Source organism: Oncorhynchus masou, chromosome 30 (assembly GCF_036934945.1).
Source record: "Oncorhynchus masou masou isolate Uvic2021 chromosome 30, UVic_Omas_1.1, whole genome shotgun sequence".
NCBI lineage: Eukaryota > Metazoa > Chordata > Actinopteri > Salmoniformes > Salmonidae > Oncorhynchus > Oncorhynchus masou.
In genome coordinates, this window is record NC_088241.1 from 51,214,586 (window position 1) to 51,229,177 (window position 14,592).

The following is a 14,592-nucleotide window of genomic DNA, read 5'->3' on the forward strand; positions in this document are numbered from 1 at the left end:
TTTTTGATTTGTTAAAAAAGTTTGAAATATCCAATAAATGTCATTCCACTTCATGATTGTGTCCCACTTGTTGTTGATTCTTCACAAAAAAATACAGTTTTATATCTTTATGTTTGAAGCCTGAAATGTGGCAAAAGGTCGCAAAATTCAAGGGGGCCGAACACTTTCGCAAGGCACTGTAGCTGCTTGGAAGTGGGATAGATCTGGGAAGCGGCTCACCGATGAGTGGGCACTATATCTGGAGCTGGTATCACTCCTCTCTGATCGGATGTCCGCTCGACTACGCCTTCGTCCTAATGATGGAGGTGCCTGAGTTGTGGATAGGCGTTGTTCCTGGTGAGGGAGATATTCAACAGCATAATCACCCAGGTGAGCTTGGTGATATCTTTCTCTCTGTAAACGGGGCCGCACGGATGGGTCAGGTGCGTCCGTATGTGTTGGATCAATCTCTTCGGATGGTTTACTCAATCCGACTCTGAAAGACCATGAGGTTGATGACTCTGGAATTTATACACTGATAGAGTAGGTGAAGTTATGGAGTTTGTACTCTTATTAGAGAGATGGTGAGAGAGACACTTCTTCAGTTTAGGGTTCTTTAATGTTGATTGTTAATTTCCAATGTTTGCGATTCTGTGCCATCTCATTCAGCCGTGATTATCCAATTAACTGTCAATTTATCTTTACAAGATAGATGTGGCGAGCTGCACATGGTAATGAACTAAACACTCCAGCTTGTGATAGCTGTGATGTCATCACTGAGAAAATATGTTGCAAAAATGTTTACCCACCAAAAATCTCAAAACAGCAATGTCGTCAAATTTGAGTGTTCATTTAATGTTCAAAGCCTTCTGAATACACCTGACCTGTGTGTTTTTCACCCTGGTCAGAAGCCATGCCAAAATACATTGAATTCCAGGAAATTAGCTTTAAAACAGTAAAATGTTCTTGGGGGAGGACCCCCAGACCCCATCTGGGCAAAATCTCACTCCAACCATTATTCAAGGGTTGGCAGCCCTGCATTAAATTACGCCCTTTTTTGTGTGTGCCAATTTTTACTTTGTGGCTGTGGAATCTGTCTTTGTGGCTGTGTTATCTAATGGAAACCGTTTTTATGAGCTCGGTAGGCAGCACAATTCTGATATTTTTTCCCACTAATTAGTATTTTGACCAATCAGATCAGCACTGAAACATTTCTGATGTAATTGGTAAAAAGACCAATTAGTGGAGAAAAAAATATCAGAATTGGGTTACCTAAGTAAACGCAGCCCATGAACTCCGTCAGAATTTTGACAGCCATAAAACACGCCCCTAGCCGGGCACCTCTCCCGCAGGCCGTCAGCGGGATTCTACCACACGCTTTACGCTCCTTCAACATCCATCAATTCATTCACTCAGTCATAGCCATGCAACGACAATGGGAACGGATATTTAAAAACTGCAAAGGCAAACAACAAAGAAAAGAGGTCACCAGGCGTAAATTGACAAATTGGGGCTTATATCGTGCTTTCAGGTTGTTTTCTGTTATGAAATGGACCAGATCATAGCCTAATGTCGCGTGCTGCTGTCAGTCTGCTGCTGCTGTGGCCGCGTGCAGATGTGGACATACTAGTACATTAGGCCATTCACCCCGCGAGCTATTGTCCCCTCCATCCTCTTCCACTCCATCCCCTCGTTCGGGGCCAAACTGGCGTGTGCGTCCCTCCCCGGGTATGTCTCTCCGTCTCTCCGCCAGATGGGGCGGAAAACAGGTGAGTTCCATTTTTTTTCTATTTTTATGTTCTTTCTTTTCTTGTTCTTTTGTTGTTTCTGTGGAGTTTATAGTGTCTGTTCGGAGTTTTCGCAACCGACGAGGGAGGCCTTATACAAGTAGCCTAAGCTTTAATTAAGAGGTCACAGCTTTTAAAAGGATGGTTCATAAACATTTTTTTAAATAAGACTGACAGACTGTCCACAGCTGATCTCCGCAGAAATTAAACAATGTGTTAATTATGATACATTTTATGTATACAGCAATCAATAAAAGCAGAAGCTATAGCCTATAATAATACAATGTATTAAAGACTCATCGTTTATTCCCTTTACCCAAAATGAAAGAAAACAAAAGAAGAGTAGGTCCATGTTAGAGTTGAATGAGTTTACCACTCTCTTTTTTTCCTCTCCTCCCTCTCTGCATGGGACAGAAGCCAACCCTGGAGAGGGATGTTTCCTTCCTCAGCCGTTTGTCCTACTGGTGGATTTACAGGTAACAATATTAACATTTTCACATTAGATGCATCATTATCATTAAACATAATGTATCTGATGTATGTTATATAACTGGCAGATTTTTTGATTGATGATGTCCTTTGTGCTGTGGTTGCTGTCAGAGTCGTTTCAGCGGGCCATAGGAGGGGGCTACAGCTGTCGGACCTGTGTTGCCTTGGCGATGAGGACTCAGCCCAGAGTTTATGCTCAGCCCTCCAGCAGCAGCAGCAGCACCGGACGACAGAGGGACGGAGTCATAGCCAAGAGTCAGGAGAGGAGGAGTCACTGGGTGGAAACACCTCCCACCCAGGTGTTCACCTGTCTGGCCCCGCCCTGCTGTGTCATCTGTATGGGTGGCTCCGCCCCTCACTGCTCCAGGTAACCCTGCTGAGGATGACCTCTGACCTACTGGCCCTCCTGCCCCCTCAGGCCCTCAGGTACACACACACAAACACACACGTACACACACACACACACACACACACACACACACACACATAAACACACCCAGGTACACATTTCCTGTGGCATTATCTTCAAATGCATATTGTTCCCATATTGCTGAAGGAATCTGTAAAAAATGTAATAAAGCAAGAGCACAGAACGTCTAGATTCAGCAAGAATATACACAGGTGATATATACCCTCTTCCTTACACTGCACTGCCTCACCTGTCCCCCAGGTGTGGTATTCTCTACTGTGAGAACCAGCCTGTCTTTGATTGGTCTGGACTTACCCATGCCCTGGCACTATTGGCTGCTGTAGTGTGCCACGCCCTGGTCCAGCAGGTGTGTGAGCGTCACAGCAGGATGACTGAGGTCAGAGTTCAGACAGCGCTGACTGGAGCCTTGTATAAACAGGTACAGAGACATCCACCTCTCTCTCTCTCAGTGAACATACATTCAAGAAAATAAAATACCACTGTTAAATGCTTGCCTTCCTTGTCCTTACACCCCCCCCTTCCCTTCACCTCTCCACCCTTCCTCTCTCTTTCCTCTCCCTTCTCTACTGTAGGCCCTGTCCCGGTGCAGTATTCCTGGGTGTCTACCCTCCCCTGCCCCATCGTTAACCCCACTCCGGGCTGACATTGGAAGGTTATCAGAGCTCCCAGTCTCCCTGTCTGCCCTGTGGTCTTCCTGGGTGCAGGGGACAGTGTGTGTGTGTCTGCTGTGGAGAGAGCTGGGTCCCTCTTCTCTGGCGGGACTGGCTGTATTGTTACTGCTGGTACCGCTCACCTCTGCTGTACAACGCAGGGCAAGACTATTACAGGTAACAGAGAGAGTGTGTTTGTGGGTGTGTGTGGCTGCGTGGCGCAGACCTGTGTATGTGTGTAACAATGTATTTTCCCCCTCAGAGAAGCCAGGAGAGCGTGAGGGGAGAACGACAGCAACTCGTGCAGGAGATGCTGAACGGAATCAAAGTCTGTCTCTTACACTCTTTTTCAATTTCTTAGTAACCTCAAGACTCCTTGGCTCCTGTCTCTTTCTCTTTTTCTAAGTGATCTAATATCTGTTGTACTCAACTCTCTCTATTCCCACTTCCTCGCTATCTTCCTCCCTCTATCCTTCTAGACAGTGAAGTTGTTGGTCTTGGAGGCGTGGTTCCAGTGCAGAGTGGGCATTGCCAGAGAGAAGGAGCTGGAGACGCTGAGGATTCTGGGATTCCTGACGGCCTTCTCCCTATTGGACCGCGTCTGCGTGCCTTTCCTGGTCCGTCTTTGACCGCTGACCTCTCCTGACATCTCTCTCCCTCAGAAATACCCTAACAGACAGGTGCAGTAGAGTTTGAAGGTCAGTGTTGGACTGGGACACCAGCTGAGACTCTGTAGCTCTCCAGGACCAAGGCTGCCTAGTTCAGTCACTAAACAGTACAAAAATGTCACTATCATCAACACTGATGAGAAAGTAGACCTACATAAGCCTTGTTAATGAATTGGGATTTGTGTTTAAAAAGCCCCCTACTTTAGTGAGTCCCATGGTCCCTCTGGCCAGATAGAGAGGGTAGTTGCTTAGCCCTGTCCTAAGCTGATCACTAATACAGACTCAGCGTTGTGGACAGTCTGGGACATTGCGTGCGTTTCATTTTTCGGTCGTAATCTTCGTACCACCTCTCTGACCCAGAAGCTGATATGCAATCTGAGGGATCCAATCAGCATCCAATCACAGCTTTCTGTCCAGACTGGTGTCCGCCTACCTGAGCCCTGGAGAGACAAACCTAACACGCACATACAGCATTGGAAAGGATATTAGATGTTTCAATAATGTGCAGAGATCAACCCTAATCTGACCGGATCACAGATGAGGATCAGTGATTATCGATGAATGGATCTGGGATGGGATAGTTTGGTCTGTGATTGTTATTGTGGACTGATGGATACTGTAGATGAGGACTGATAGATGGTGATGGATGATTAACATGTACTAACACACACACACTCCCCTTTCTGTGTCTCCACAGGTGTGTGTGTCCAGTTTGGGTGTGTATGTGCTGGTGGATGATGGTAACGTTCTGACAGCATCTCAGGTGTTCACCTGTGTTTGTCTGTTCACACTGCTACGCTCACCTTTTAACCTACTGCCCTCCCTGGCACTGCACCTCACACAGGTAACACACACACACACACACACACACACACAGTTAAGACTTCTGCCTAACCCCGCTCTGTTTCTTTTTGATTGACAGACCTGGCACTCCCTCTGTCATCTGGACCACTTCCTCTTCTCACAGGAAGTCTCTCACACAGGTAACTAACAACAGGTATTTATTTTGAACATTTATTTAACTAGGCAAGTCAGTTAAGAATAAATTCTTATTTACAATGATGGCCTACCCCAGCCAAACCCAAACCCGGATGACGCTGGGCAAATTGTGGCTGCTCTATAGGACTCTCAATCACGGCCGATTGTGATACAGCCCAGGAATCAAACCAGGTTCTGTAGTGACGCCTGTAGCACTGAGATGCAGTTCCTGTGCCACTCGGGAGCACACCTGTGTAGTGTGTAACACACACACACACTTACCTAGCATTAGCATGATACTGTACAAATCTGACCTGATCCAACCCTCTACCCTCTGTTTGTGTACCAGAATCCTTTTTCTAAATCTTTATGAATCTCTTTTTCAGAGAATGGCACTCTTTCAGAAAATGGGGTCAAGAAAAGCTGTCTCGAGGAGCACTCAGATCGGTGTGTGTGTGTTTTTTCTGTTTATTAACTAGAAAGCATGTCCCCTGTCATCCCTAAGCTGTAGTGTGTTATGTTATTACCTAACCTGCGTACACAATAATGAGAAGGCTTGGATTATACATACACACACACACACACACACACACACACACAGATGACTCCGTTTCTCTGGCCATGCGACATCAAGGGACTAACCGAGGCTCATCCCCAAACTAATCTCTGCCCTCTGATTGGACAAGGGTCTCTCATCTGTGCTGGTCTGATTGGTCAGATAGGGGTAGGGGTGGGTTTATGCAGGGGAAAATTTTAGATTATGCCAGCAAGGTCGGGTTGAGGTGAGTACAAAGATGAGGGTGAGATGGGTTGAGGTTGGTGTGTGTGTGAGAGAGTGGAAAGGGAGTGGAGGTTTGTGCAGAGGCTAAGATAGATGAGAGGTGGGTGTGTGTGTGTGTGTGTGTGTGTGTGTGTGTGTGTGTGTGTGTGTGTGTGTGTGTGTGTGTGTGCACGCGAGTCATGGCGTGTTTGAGGGGGTTAGAAAGGCTAAATTACAAAGCTTTCTAATCCACAACATTAACCCCCTCACAGAGATAAGAGCATTAGACACAGAGCAGAGCCCTGACTTGGTCCTCCCCGTATTACTTCCCTCTCACCATATCTGATCTGTGGTCATGCATGCTGAGACATAGACATACACACATACATCTTTTCCTTCACGAACCCTTCCCCCAATCCATCTTTCTCTCTCTCTCTCTCTCTCTCTCTCTCACACACACACACACACACACACACACACACACACACACACACACACACACACACACACAAATACATAAAATGTTCCCTCTCATTAACAGGTGCAGTAATGAGACCTTGAGAGAGACGGAAGCAAACACTGTACCTCTGCCCAAACATGGTGTGAGTACACAGATCTAGGATCAATCTACACATAGAATACAAACAGAATCTGTCCCGAGGTCAGCTGTTATAACACAGTATTTTCATCTTCTCATCCCAACCTTGCAGTTTACAAAGTGACAGAATAATTGTGTGTGTATTCTCCCTGCAGGTGAGCAGTGTGTGTATTCGGCTGTATCTGCATGTTTGTGGCTTGGGCTGGGTGTTGTTGACTGTATTATCCCAGGTGTGTGTTTGTGTGGTGGGTGTGTGTCAGACCGGTCTGTTAGCCGTGTGGACCAGACAGGCTAAAGAACTACAGGGGCTGGAGGAGTGGAGAGAACTACGAGACTCACGACTATCTGTCTACGCTGTACTGGGGCTGCTGCAAGGTGTGTGTGTGTGTGTGTGTGTGTGTGTGTGTGTGTGTGTGTGTGTGTGTGTGTGTGTGTGTGTGTGTGTGTGTGTGTGTGTGTGTGTGTGTGTGTGTGTGTGTGTGTGTGTGTGTGTGCGTGCGTGCGTGCCTACTGTCTAACTCGCGAGCATGTGTATTTCAGCTCTGTCCGTGTGCTGTGTAGCATTAGCAGTAACTGGTGGTTCTCTGAAGGCGTCTGCCAGTCTCCACTCTGAGCTGCTCTTTGCTCGGCTCCGCCTTCCTCTCAGATTCTACCAGATCACGCCCTCTTCTCTGGTCCTGCGCAGCCTATCACAGGTGAGAGAGGATCTATAAGCAATGACATTATGCCCCTAATTTTTTATAAAAATTTATAGAAAATAGGTTAAAATGTATCTCTGTCTGTCTCTCTCTCTGTAGGAGATGTACGTGATTGACGAGCTAGTCCCCGCCAACCTCCTCTCCTGGCTCTCCTGTTGGCTGCAGGTGTTTGTGACAGTGCTGCTGATTGGCTACATCTCCCCTCTCTTCATCCTGATAGTTCCGGTGCTGACTTACCTCTTCCTCACAATACAGGTACAGTATAGCATGTATGTATGATATAAAATGTAACGATAAGATATAAAATGTAATGGTATGGTATAACATGTAATGGTATAACATGTAATGGTATGGTATAACATGTAATGGTATGATATAACATATAATGGTATGGTATAACATGTAATGGTATGGTATAACATGTAATGGTATGGTATAACATGTAATGGTATAACATGTAATGGTATAACATGTAATGGTATGGTATACCATGTAATGGTATACCATGTAATGGTATAACATGTAATGGTATAACATGTAACGGTGTGGTATAACATGTAACGGTGTGGTATAACATGTAACGGTGTGGTATAACATGTAACGGTGTGGTATAACATGTAACGGTGTGGTATAACATGTAACGGTGTGGTATAACATGTAACGGTGTGGTATAACGTATAACATGTAACGGTGTGGTATAACATGTAACGGTGTGGTATAACATATAACATGTAACGGTGTGGTATAACATATAACATGTAACGGTGTGGTATAACATGTAACGGTGTGGTATAACATGTAACGGTGTGGTATAACATATAACATGTAACGGTGTGGTATAACATGTAACGGTGTGGTATAACATGTAACGGTGTGGTATAACATATAACATATAACATGTAACGGTGTGGTATAATATGGTATAAACGGTGTGGTATAACATATAACGGTGTGGTATAACATATAACAACGGTGTGGTATAACATATAACATGTAACGGTGTGGTATAACATGTAACGGTGTGGTATAACATATAACATGTAACGGTGTGGTATAACATGTAATGGTATGATGTAAAATGTAATGGTATGATATAAAAAGTAATGGTATGGTATAACATGTAATGGTATAACATGGTATGATATAAAAAGTAATGGTATGGTATAACATGTAATGGTATTACATGTAATGGTATGTTATTGCATGTACTGGTATGATATAACATGTAATGGTATGATGTAAAATGTAATGGTATGGTATAAATGTAACGGTATGGTATAACATGTAATGGTATTGCATGTAATGGTATTATATAACATGTAATGGTATGGTATTACATGTAATGGTATTATATTAAATGTAATGATATGACATAACATGTAATGGTATGGTATAACATGTAATGGTATGGTATAAAATGTAATGGTATGACGTAAAATGTAATGGTATGATATAAAAAGTAATGGTATGGTATAACATGTAATGGTATTGCATGTAATGGTATTATATAACATGTAATGGTATGATGTAAAAAGTAATGGTATAACATGTAATGGTATAATTTGTAATGGTATGACGTAAAACGTAATGGTATGTTGTAAAATGTAATGGTATGATATAAAAAGTAATGGTAAGGTATTACATGTAATGGTATGATATAACATTTTATGGTATGGCATAAAATGTAATGGTATGATATAACATGTAATGGTATAATTTGCAATGGTGTGTAATGGTATAATTTATAACATGTAATGGTATAATTTGTTCTACTGTATTATTGACTGTATGTTTTGTTTTTCCATGTGTAACTCTGTGTTGTTGTATGTGTCGAATTGCTATGCTTTATCTTGGCCAGGTCGCAGTTGCAAATGAGAACTTGTTCTCAGCTAGCCTACCTGGTTAAATAAAGGTGAAATAAAAAATAACATGTAATGGTATGGTGTTACATGTAACGGTGTGATATAAAATTTAATGGTATAAAATGTAATGGTATGATATAACATGTAATGGTATAACATGTAATGGTATAACATGTAATGGTATGGTATAACATGTAATGGTATGATATAACATGTAATGGTATAACATGTAATGGTATGGTATAACATGTAATGGTATTACATGTAATTGTGTGATATAACATGTAATGGTATGGTATTACATGTAATTGTGTGGTATAACATGTAATGGTATGATATAACATGTAATGGTATAACATGTAATGGTATGGTATTACATGTGATTGTATGGTATAACATGTAATGGTATGACATAACATGTAATGGTATAGACATAACATGTAATGGTATGGTATAACATGTAATGGTATAACATGTAATGGTATAACATGTAATGGTATGGTATAAAATGTTTTTGATGCCTTTCGTCTGTCTATATGCTGTAAGTACATTCCTGTCCACTAGATGGAGTAATCATATCACTGACTCAGTGATCTGCTTTAGTTTCTGTAAGAAACACATGGAGACAGTTATGTTACTCGGCAAACTGCATTTTTCTCTTATACTCGCCTTCTGTTCTTCCATTTCTCTCCTCCATCTATCTGTCTCTCTCTCTCTCTCTCTCTCTCTCTCTCTCTCAGTCATACTACAGGTCAGTCTCGGGTCAGGTGAGGAGGATGGTTTCAGACTCTGCCTCCTCTCTCTCATCCCTCCTTTCTGAGTCACACAGGGATGAGGTCACCAGTGGTAGTCATGAAGACCCCTTGACCCGTTGCTATGGTGCCCTCAACGAGAACCTGGTGTGTCGCTACAACTGCATTTTATTGGACAGGTTCGAGGACAGGACCATTTACACACAAACACATTCACATAACTCATACATATTACAAACACAGAAATAGTGTGTGTTAATAAAATATTATCTCTCTCTCTCTCTCTCTCTAGGTGGGTGTCAGTGTGGTTGGATGCCTTTGCAGGACTGGTTCTGTTCCTGGTCTCTGTGACTCTACTGGACTCTGAGGTAGACCCCAGTACTGTAGGACTGGTCCTGACTTACACCCTCAGCCTGAGAGAGGTTCTTCATCTCCTGGTCCAAGCAAGCTGTGGCGTAGAGAGCAGTGCTGGTGCCATCCAGAAGATGGACCAACATGCACACATGGAGAGAGAGGTAGGCTACAGAGTAGAGAGAGAGGTAGGCTACAGAGTAGAGAGAGGGGGTAGGCTACAGAGTAGAGAGAGGGGGTAGGCTACAGAGTAGAGAGAGGGGGTAGGCTACAGAGTAGAGAGAGGGGGTAGGCTACAGAGTAGAGAGAGGGGGTAGGCTACAGAGTAGAGAGAGGGGGTAGGCTACAGAGTAGAGAGAGGGGGTAGGCTACAGAGTAGAGAGAGGGGGTGGGCTACAGAGTAGAGAGAGGGGGTAGGCTACAGAGTAGAGAGAGGGGGTGGGCTACAGAGTAGAGAGAGGGGGGTAGGCTACAGAGTACAGAGAGAGAGGGGGTAGGCTACAGAGTAGAGAGAGGGGGGTAGGCTACAGAGTAGAGAGAGGGGGGTAGGCTACAGAGTAGAGAGAGGGGGTAGGCTACAGAGTAGAGAGAGGGGGTAGGCTACAGAGTAGAGAGAGGGGGGTAGGCTACAGAGTAGAGAGAGAGGGGTAGGCTACAGAGTAGAGAGAGAGGGGTACTGTTATGGTATTAAACAGAGTAGAGAGAGGACACAGATACAACACTGTTATGGTATTAAACAGAGTAGAGAGGACACAGATACAACACTGTTATGGTATTAAACAGAGTAGAGAGGACACAGATACAACACTGTTATGGTATTAAACAGAGTAGAGAGGACACAGATACAGCACTGTTATGGTATTAAACAGAGTAGAGAGGACACAGATACAGATGTACAGTACCAGTCAAGAGTTTGGACACACCTACTCATTCAAAGGTTTTTCTTTATTTGTACTATTTTCTACATTGGAATCATATAGTAACCAAAAAAGTGTTAAACAAATCAAAATATATTTTATATTCTTCAAAGTAGCCACCCTTTACCTTGATGGCAGCTTTGCACACTATTGGCATTTTCTCAAACAGCTTCACCTGGAATGCAACAGTCTTGAAGGAGTTTCCACATATGCTGAGCACTTGTTGGCTGCTTTTCCTTCACTCTGCGGTCCAACTCATCTCAAACCATCTCAACTGGGTTGAGGTTGGTGATTGTGGAGGCCAGGTCATCTGATGCAGCACTTCATCACTCTCTGTATTGGTCAAATAGCCCTTACACAGCCTGGAGGTGTGTTGGGTCATTGTCGTCTTGAAAAACAAATGATAGTACCACTAAGCGCAAACCAGATGGGATGATGTATTGCTGCATAATGCTCTAATGAACATATCCTCTACCTGTATCAGAGGTAACTCTGGGTCTCCCTTTCCTGTGACGGTCCTCATGAGAGACAGTTTCATCATAAGCGCTTGATGGTTTTTGCGACTGCACTTGAAGAAATGTTCAAAGTTCTTGACATTTTTCGCATTTACTGACCTACATGTCTTAAAGTAATGATGAACTGTCATTCCTCTTTGCTTATTTGAGCTGTTCTTGGCATAATATGGAATTGGTCTTTTACCAAACAGGGCTATCTTCTGTATACCACCCCTACCTTGTCACAACACAACTGATTGGCTCAAATGCATTACGAAGGAAAGAAATTCCACAAATGGCACAGCTGTTAATTGAAATGCATTCCAGGTGAATACCTCATGAAGTTGGTTGAGAGAATGCCAAGAGTGTGCAAATCTGTCATCAAGGCAAAGGGTGGCTGCTTTGAAGAATCTCAAATATAAAATATATTTTGATGAACACTTTTTTTGGTTACTACCTGATTCCATGTGTTATTTCATAGTTGATGTCTTAACTGTTATTCTACAATGTAGAAAAAAGTACAAACAAAGAAAAACCCTTGAATGAGTAGGTGTCCAAACTTTTGACAAGTACTGTATATCACTCCCTCTCTTCTCTTCCTCTCTCAGCCCCCCTGGTCTGTGCCCTGTAGAGCACCCCCGAGCTGGCCAAAGGAGGGAGTGGTGGAGTTCAGGAGCTATGAGACGGAGCTTAACCCATCACCCGCTGAACTGTCTTTCTGCACCCGGACCAGAGAGAAGGTTTGTGTGTGAGCCTTGATTCTCTGTGTGTGTTTGTGTGTACTTTGCTGTAGGTGTGTGAATGTGTACATGTATATACTACTAGGTTTATGTTACTCTACAGGTTAGTGTGGTGAGCAGATCAGGAGCAGAGCTGGACGCTATAACCAGTTCTCTCTTCCGATTGGTGGAGGGCAGAAGGGGCGTGTTGATGATTGACGGGGTGGACATCTCTAGTGTGGGACTCCACGACCTTCGCAGTCGGTTGGCGGTCATAACTCGGGTTCCAACCCTGTTCTCCTGTTCACTGCGCTCCAACCTGGACCCCTGGGGTTGCCATGGGGATGCCCAAGTGTGGCAGGCACTGGAGAGGTGTCACCTGAAGGAAAGGGTCAGCTTGCTGCCAGGACAGCTCCTCTACCCACTACACCACGGAGGGGCCGGGCTCAGGTAGGTATCAGACAGCTGTATACAGGTACAGGTGTGTGTGAGAGAGACAGATACAGGTGTGTGAGAGAGAGGCAGGTGCAGGTGTGAGAGAGAGAGAGACAGGTGCAGGTGTGAGAGAGAGAGACAGGTGCAGGTGTGAGAGAGAGAGAGACAGGTGCAGGTGTGAGAGAGAGAGAGAGACAGGTACAGGAGTGTGAGAGAGAGACAGGTGCAGGTGTGTGTGTGAGAGAGAGGGAGAGAGAGATAGGTACAGGTGGGAGAGAGAGATAGGCACAGGTGGGAGAGAGAGACAGGTGTGCAGGTGAAACATGTGGCAGATTGACAAGTGTGTAGACTAAAATCAGAGGAGGCTGGTGGGATGAGTTATAGGAGGACAGGCTCATTGTAATGGCTGGAATAGAATCAAACGTTGTTTCCATATGTTTGATAAGTTCCATTTATTCCATTCCAGCCATTACAATGAGCCTGTCCTCCTATAGCTCCTCCCAACAGCCTCCTCTGACTAAAATCAACCTCAACTGTAAACCTCAGTCTGCAACTCCCTCTCCCTCTCCAGCTCCAGTGAGAGGAGGCTGCTGTGTGTGTGTCGTGCCCTGTTGAAGGGTTGTGTTGTCCTGGTAGTGGAGGACCCTGTTCCCCCTGTAGACGTCCACACTGAGAGGCTGCTCCAGAGCATCATACACACACACTTCTCCCACTGCACCGGGCTGTATCTAACACAGAACCCTGGGAACGTCACACACACTGACAGGTGAGGGTTACTGAGATCTGTGTTCCTCTGTGGGATTTGTGTTCTGTCATTTTATCTTATAAGAAGAGATTAATGTTGCTCACTTTTTTCCATATGCTTGAACAGTTGTATCTCTCTTTCCCCCTCCTTCTCTCCCTGCCTCTCCAGGGTGTTGGTGTTAGATGGGGGCGTGTGGCTGAGTTTGACTGTGCCTCTGCTCTCCTCCAGAGGGGGGCACTGTTCTCCCAGCTGCTCTCTGAGACACATAGAAACCAAGACACAGAAGAAGAGTGAAGAATGAGGGTGTAAATTGGTATTAGGAATAGAACTAGGATCATTTTACCCATGATCATAATGATGCTGGACTAGCTGTTTGAGTTTGCTCAGTTGTTTGAAGCATGGGGTTTCAACACCAGAGTAATAACACCAGAGTTGTGGGTTTCAACACCAGAGTAATAACACCAGAGTAATAACACCAGAATAATAACACTAGAGTTGTGGGTTTCAACACCAGAGTAATAACACCAGAGTTGTGGGTTTCAACACCAGAGTAATAACACCAGAGTAATAACACCAGAGTAATAACACCAGAGTTGTGGGTTTCAACACCAGAGTAATAACACCAGAGTTGTGGGTTTCAACACCAGAGTAATAACACCAGAATAATAACACCAGAGTTGTGGGTTTCAACACCAGAGTTGTGGGACACTTTGGATAAAAGCATCTGCTAAATGACCATATTATTATATTACCATGTGTTAAGTGCCCCTCGTAAGAGGATCCTAAAGGGCTATACATTGTGATGAGGTTACTTACCTCATCCTCTACCAGCAGCGTCCATCTTGGCTCAATGGGGCTATCTGGTTGCCGTGACTGTGATGCTTTTGCAATATGGTCAATGTGAAACTGAGTTATAGAGGAACCGCATGGACTGTGGCCAGGGCTTTAAGTGTACTCAGACTATGTGGTGAAACAGAATCAATACTAAAAGTACAACAAATACAGCACAGTAAGCACAGCACACAATACACACATCAAGTTTATCTCAATGACTGACACCAGCACAACAAACTACTGCCTGGACTACAGACTCTCTCTGTGTCTCTCTCCCATCCCCCTTCTCTTAATTTATCTTTCATTTCTCTCTGTCTCTCTCTCTCTGTCTCTCTCCCAACTGCCCTTCTCTTAATTTGTTTGATCTCTCGCTCCCGGTTAGGCATAAATCTGTTCTGATTGAAGAGGGCTTTTATTGACCAGGATTATCCATCCAGCTCTGTGTC

At 44.2% G+C, this 14,592-nt stretch overlaps 1 protein-coding gene across 1 annotated transcript; it reads left to right on the forward strand.

The window, feature by feature from the left end:
- Positions 1-221: 221 nt before the first annotated feature.
- On the forward strand, positions 222-13,606 carry abcc13 (ATP-binding cassette, sub-family C (CFTR/MRP), member 13). Its single transcript, XM_064947341.1, is given in 18 exon segments — positions 222-369; positions 1,733-1,748; positions 2,367-2,681; positions 2,926-3,103; positions 3,258-3,512; positions 3,598-3,667; positions 3,819-3,952; positions 4,701-4,847; positions 6,570-6,714; positions 6,880-7,034; positions 7,137-7,292; positions 9,721-9,830; positions 9,944-10,166; positions 12,022-12,153; positions 12,257-12,582; positions 13,139-13,333; positions 13,481-13,494; positions 13,497-13,606. Coding segments are annotated over 18 exon segments (2,829 nt in total).
- Positions 13,607-14,592: the final 986 nt, after the last annotated feature.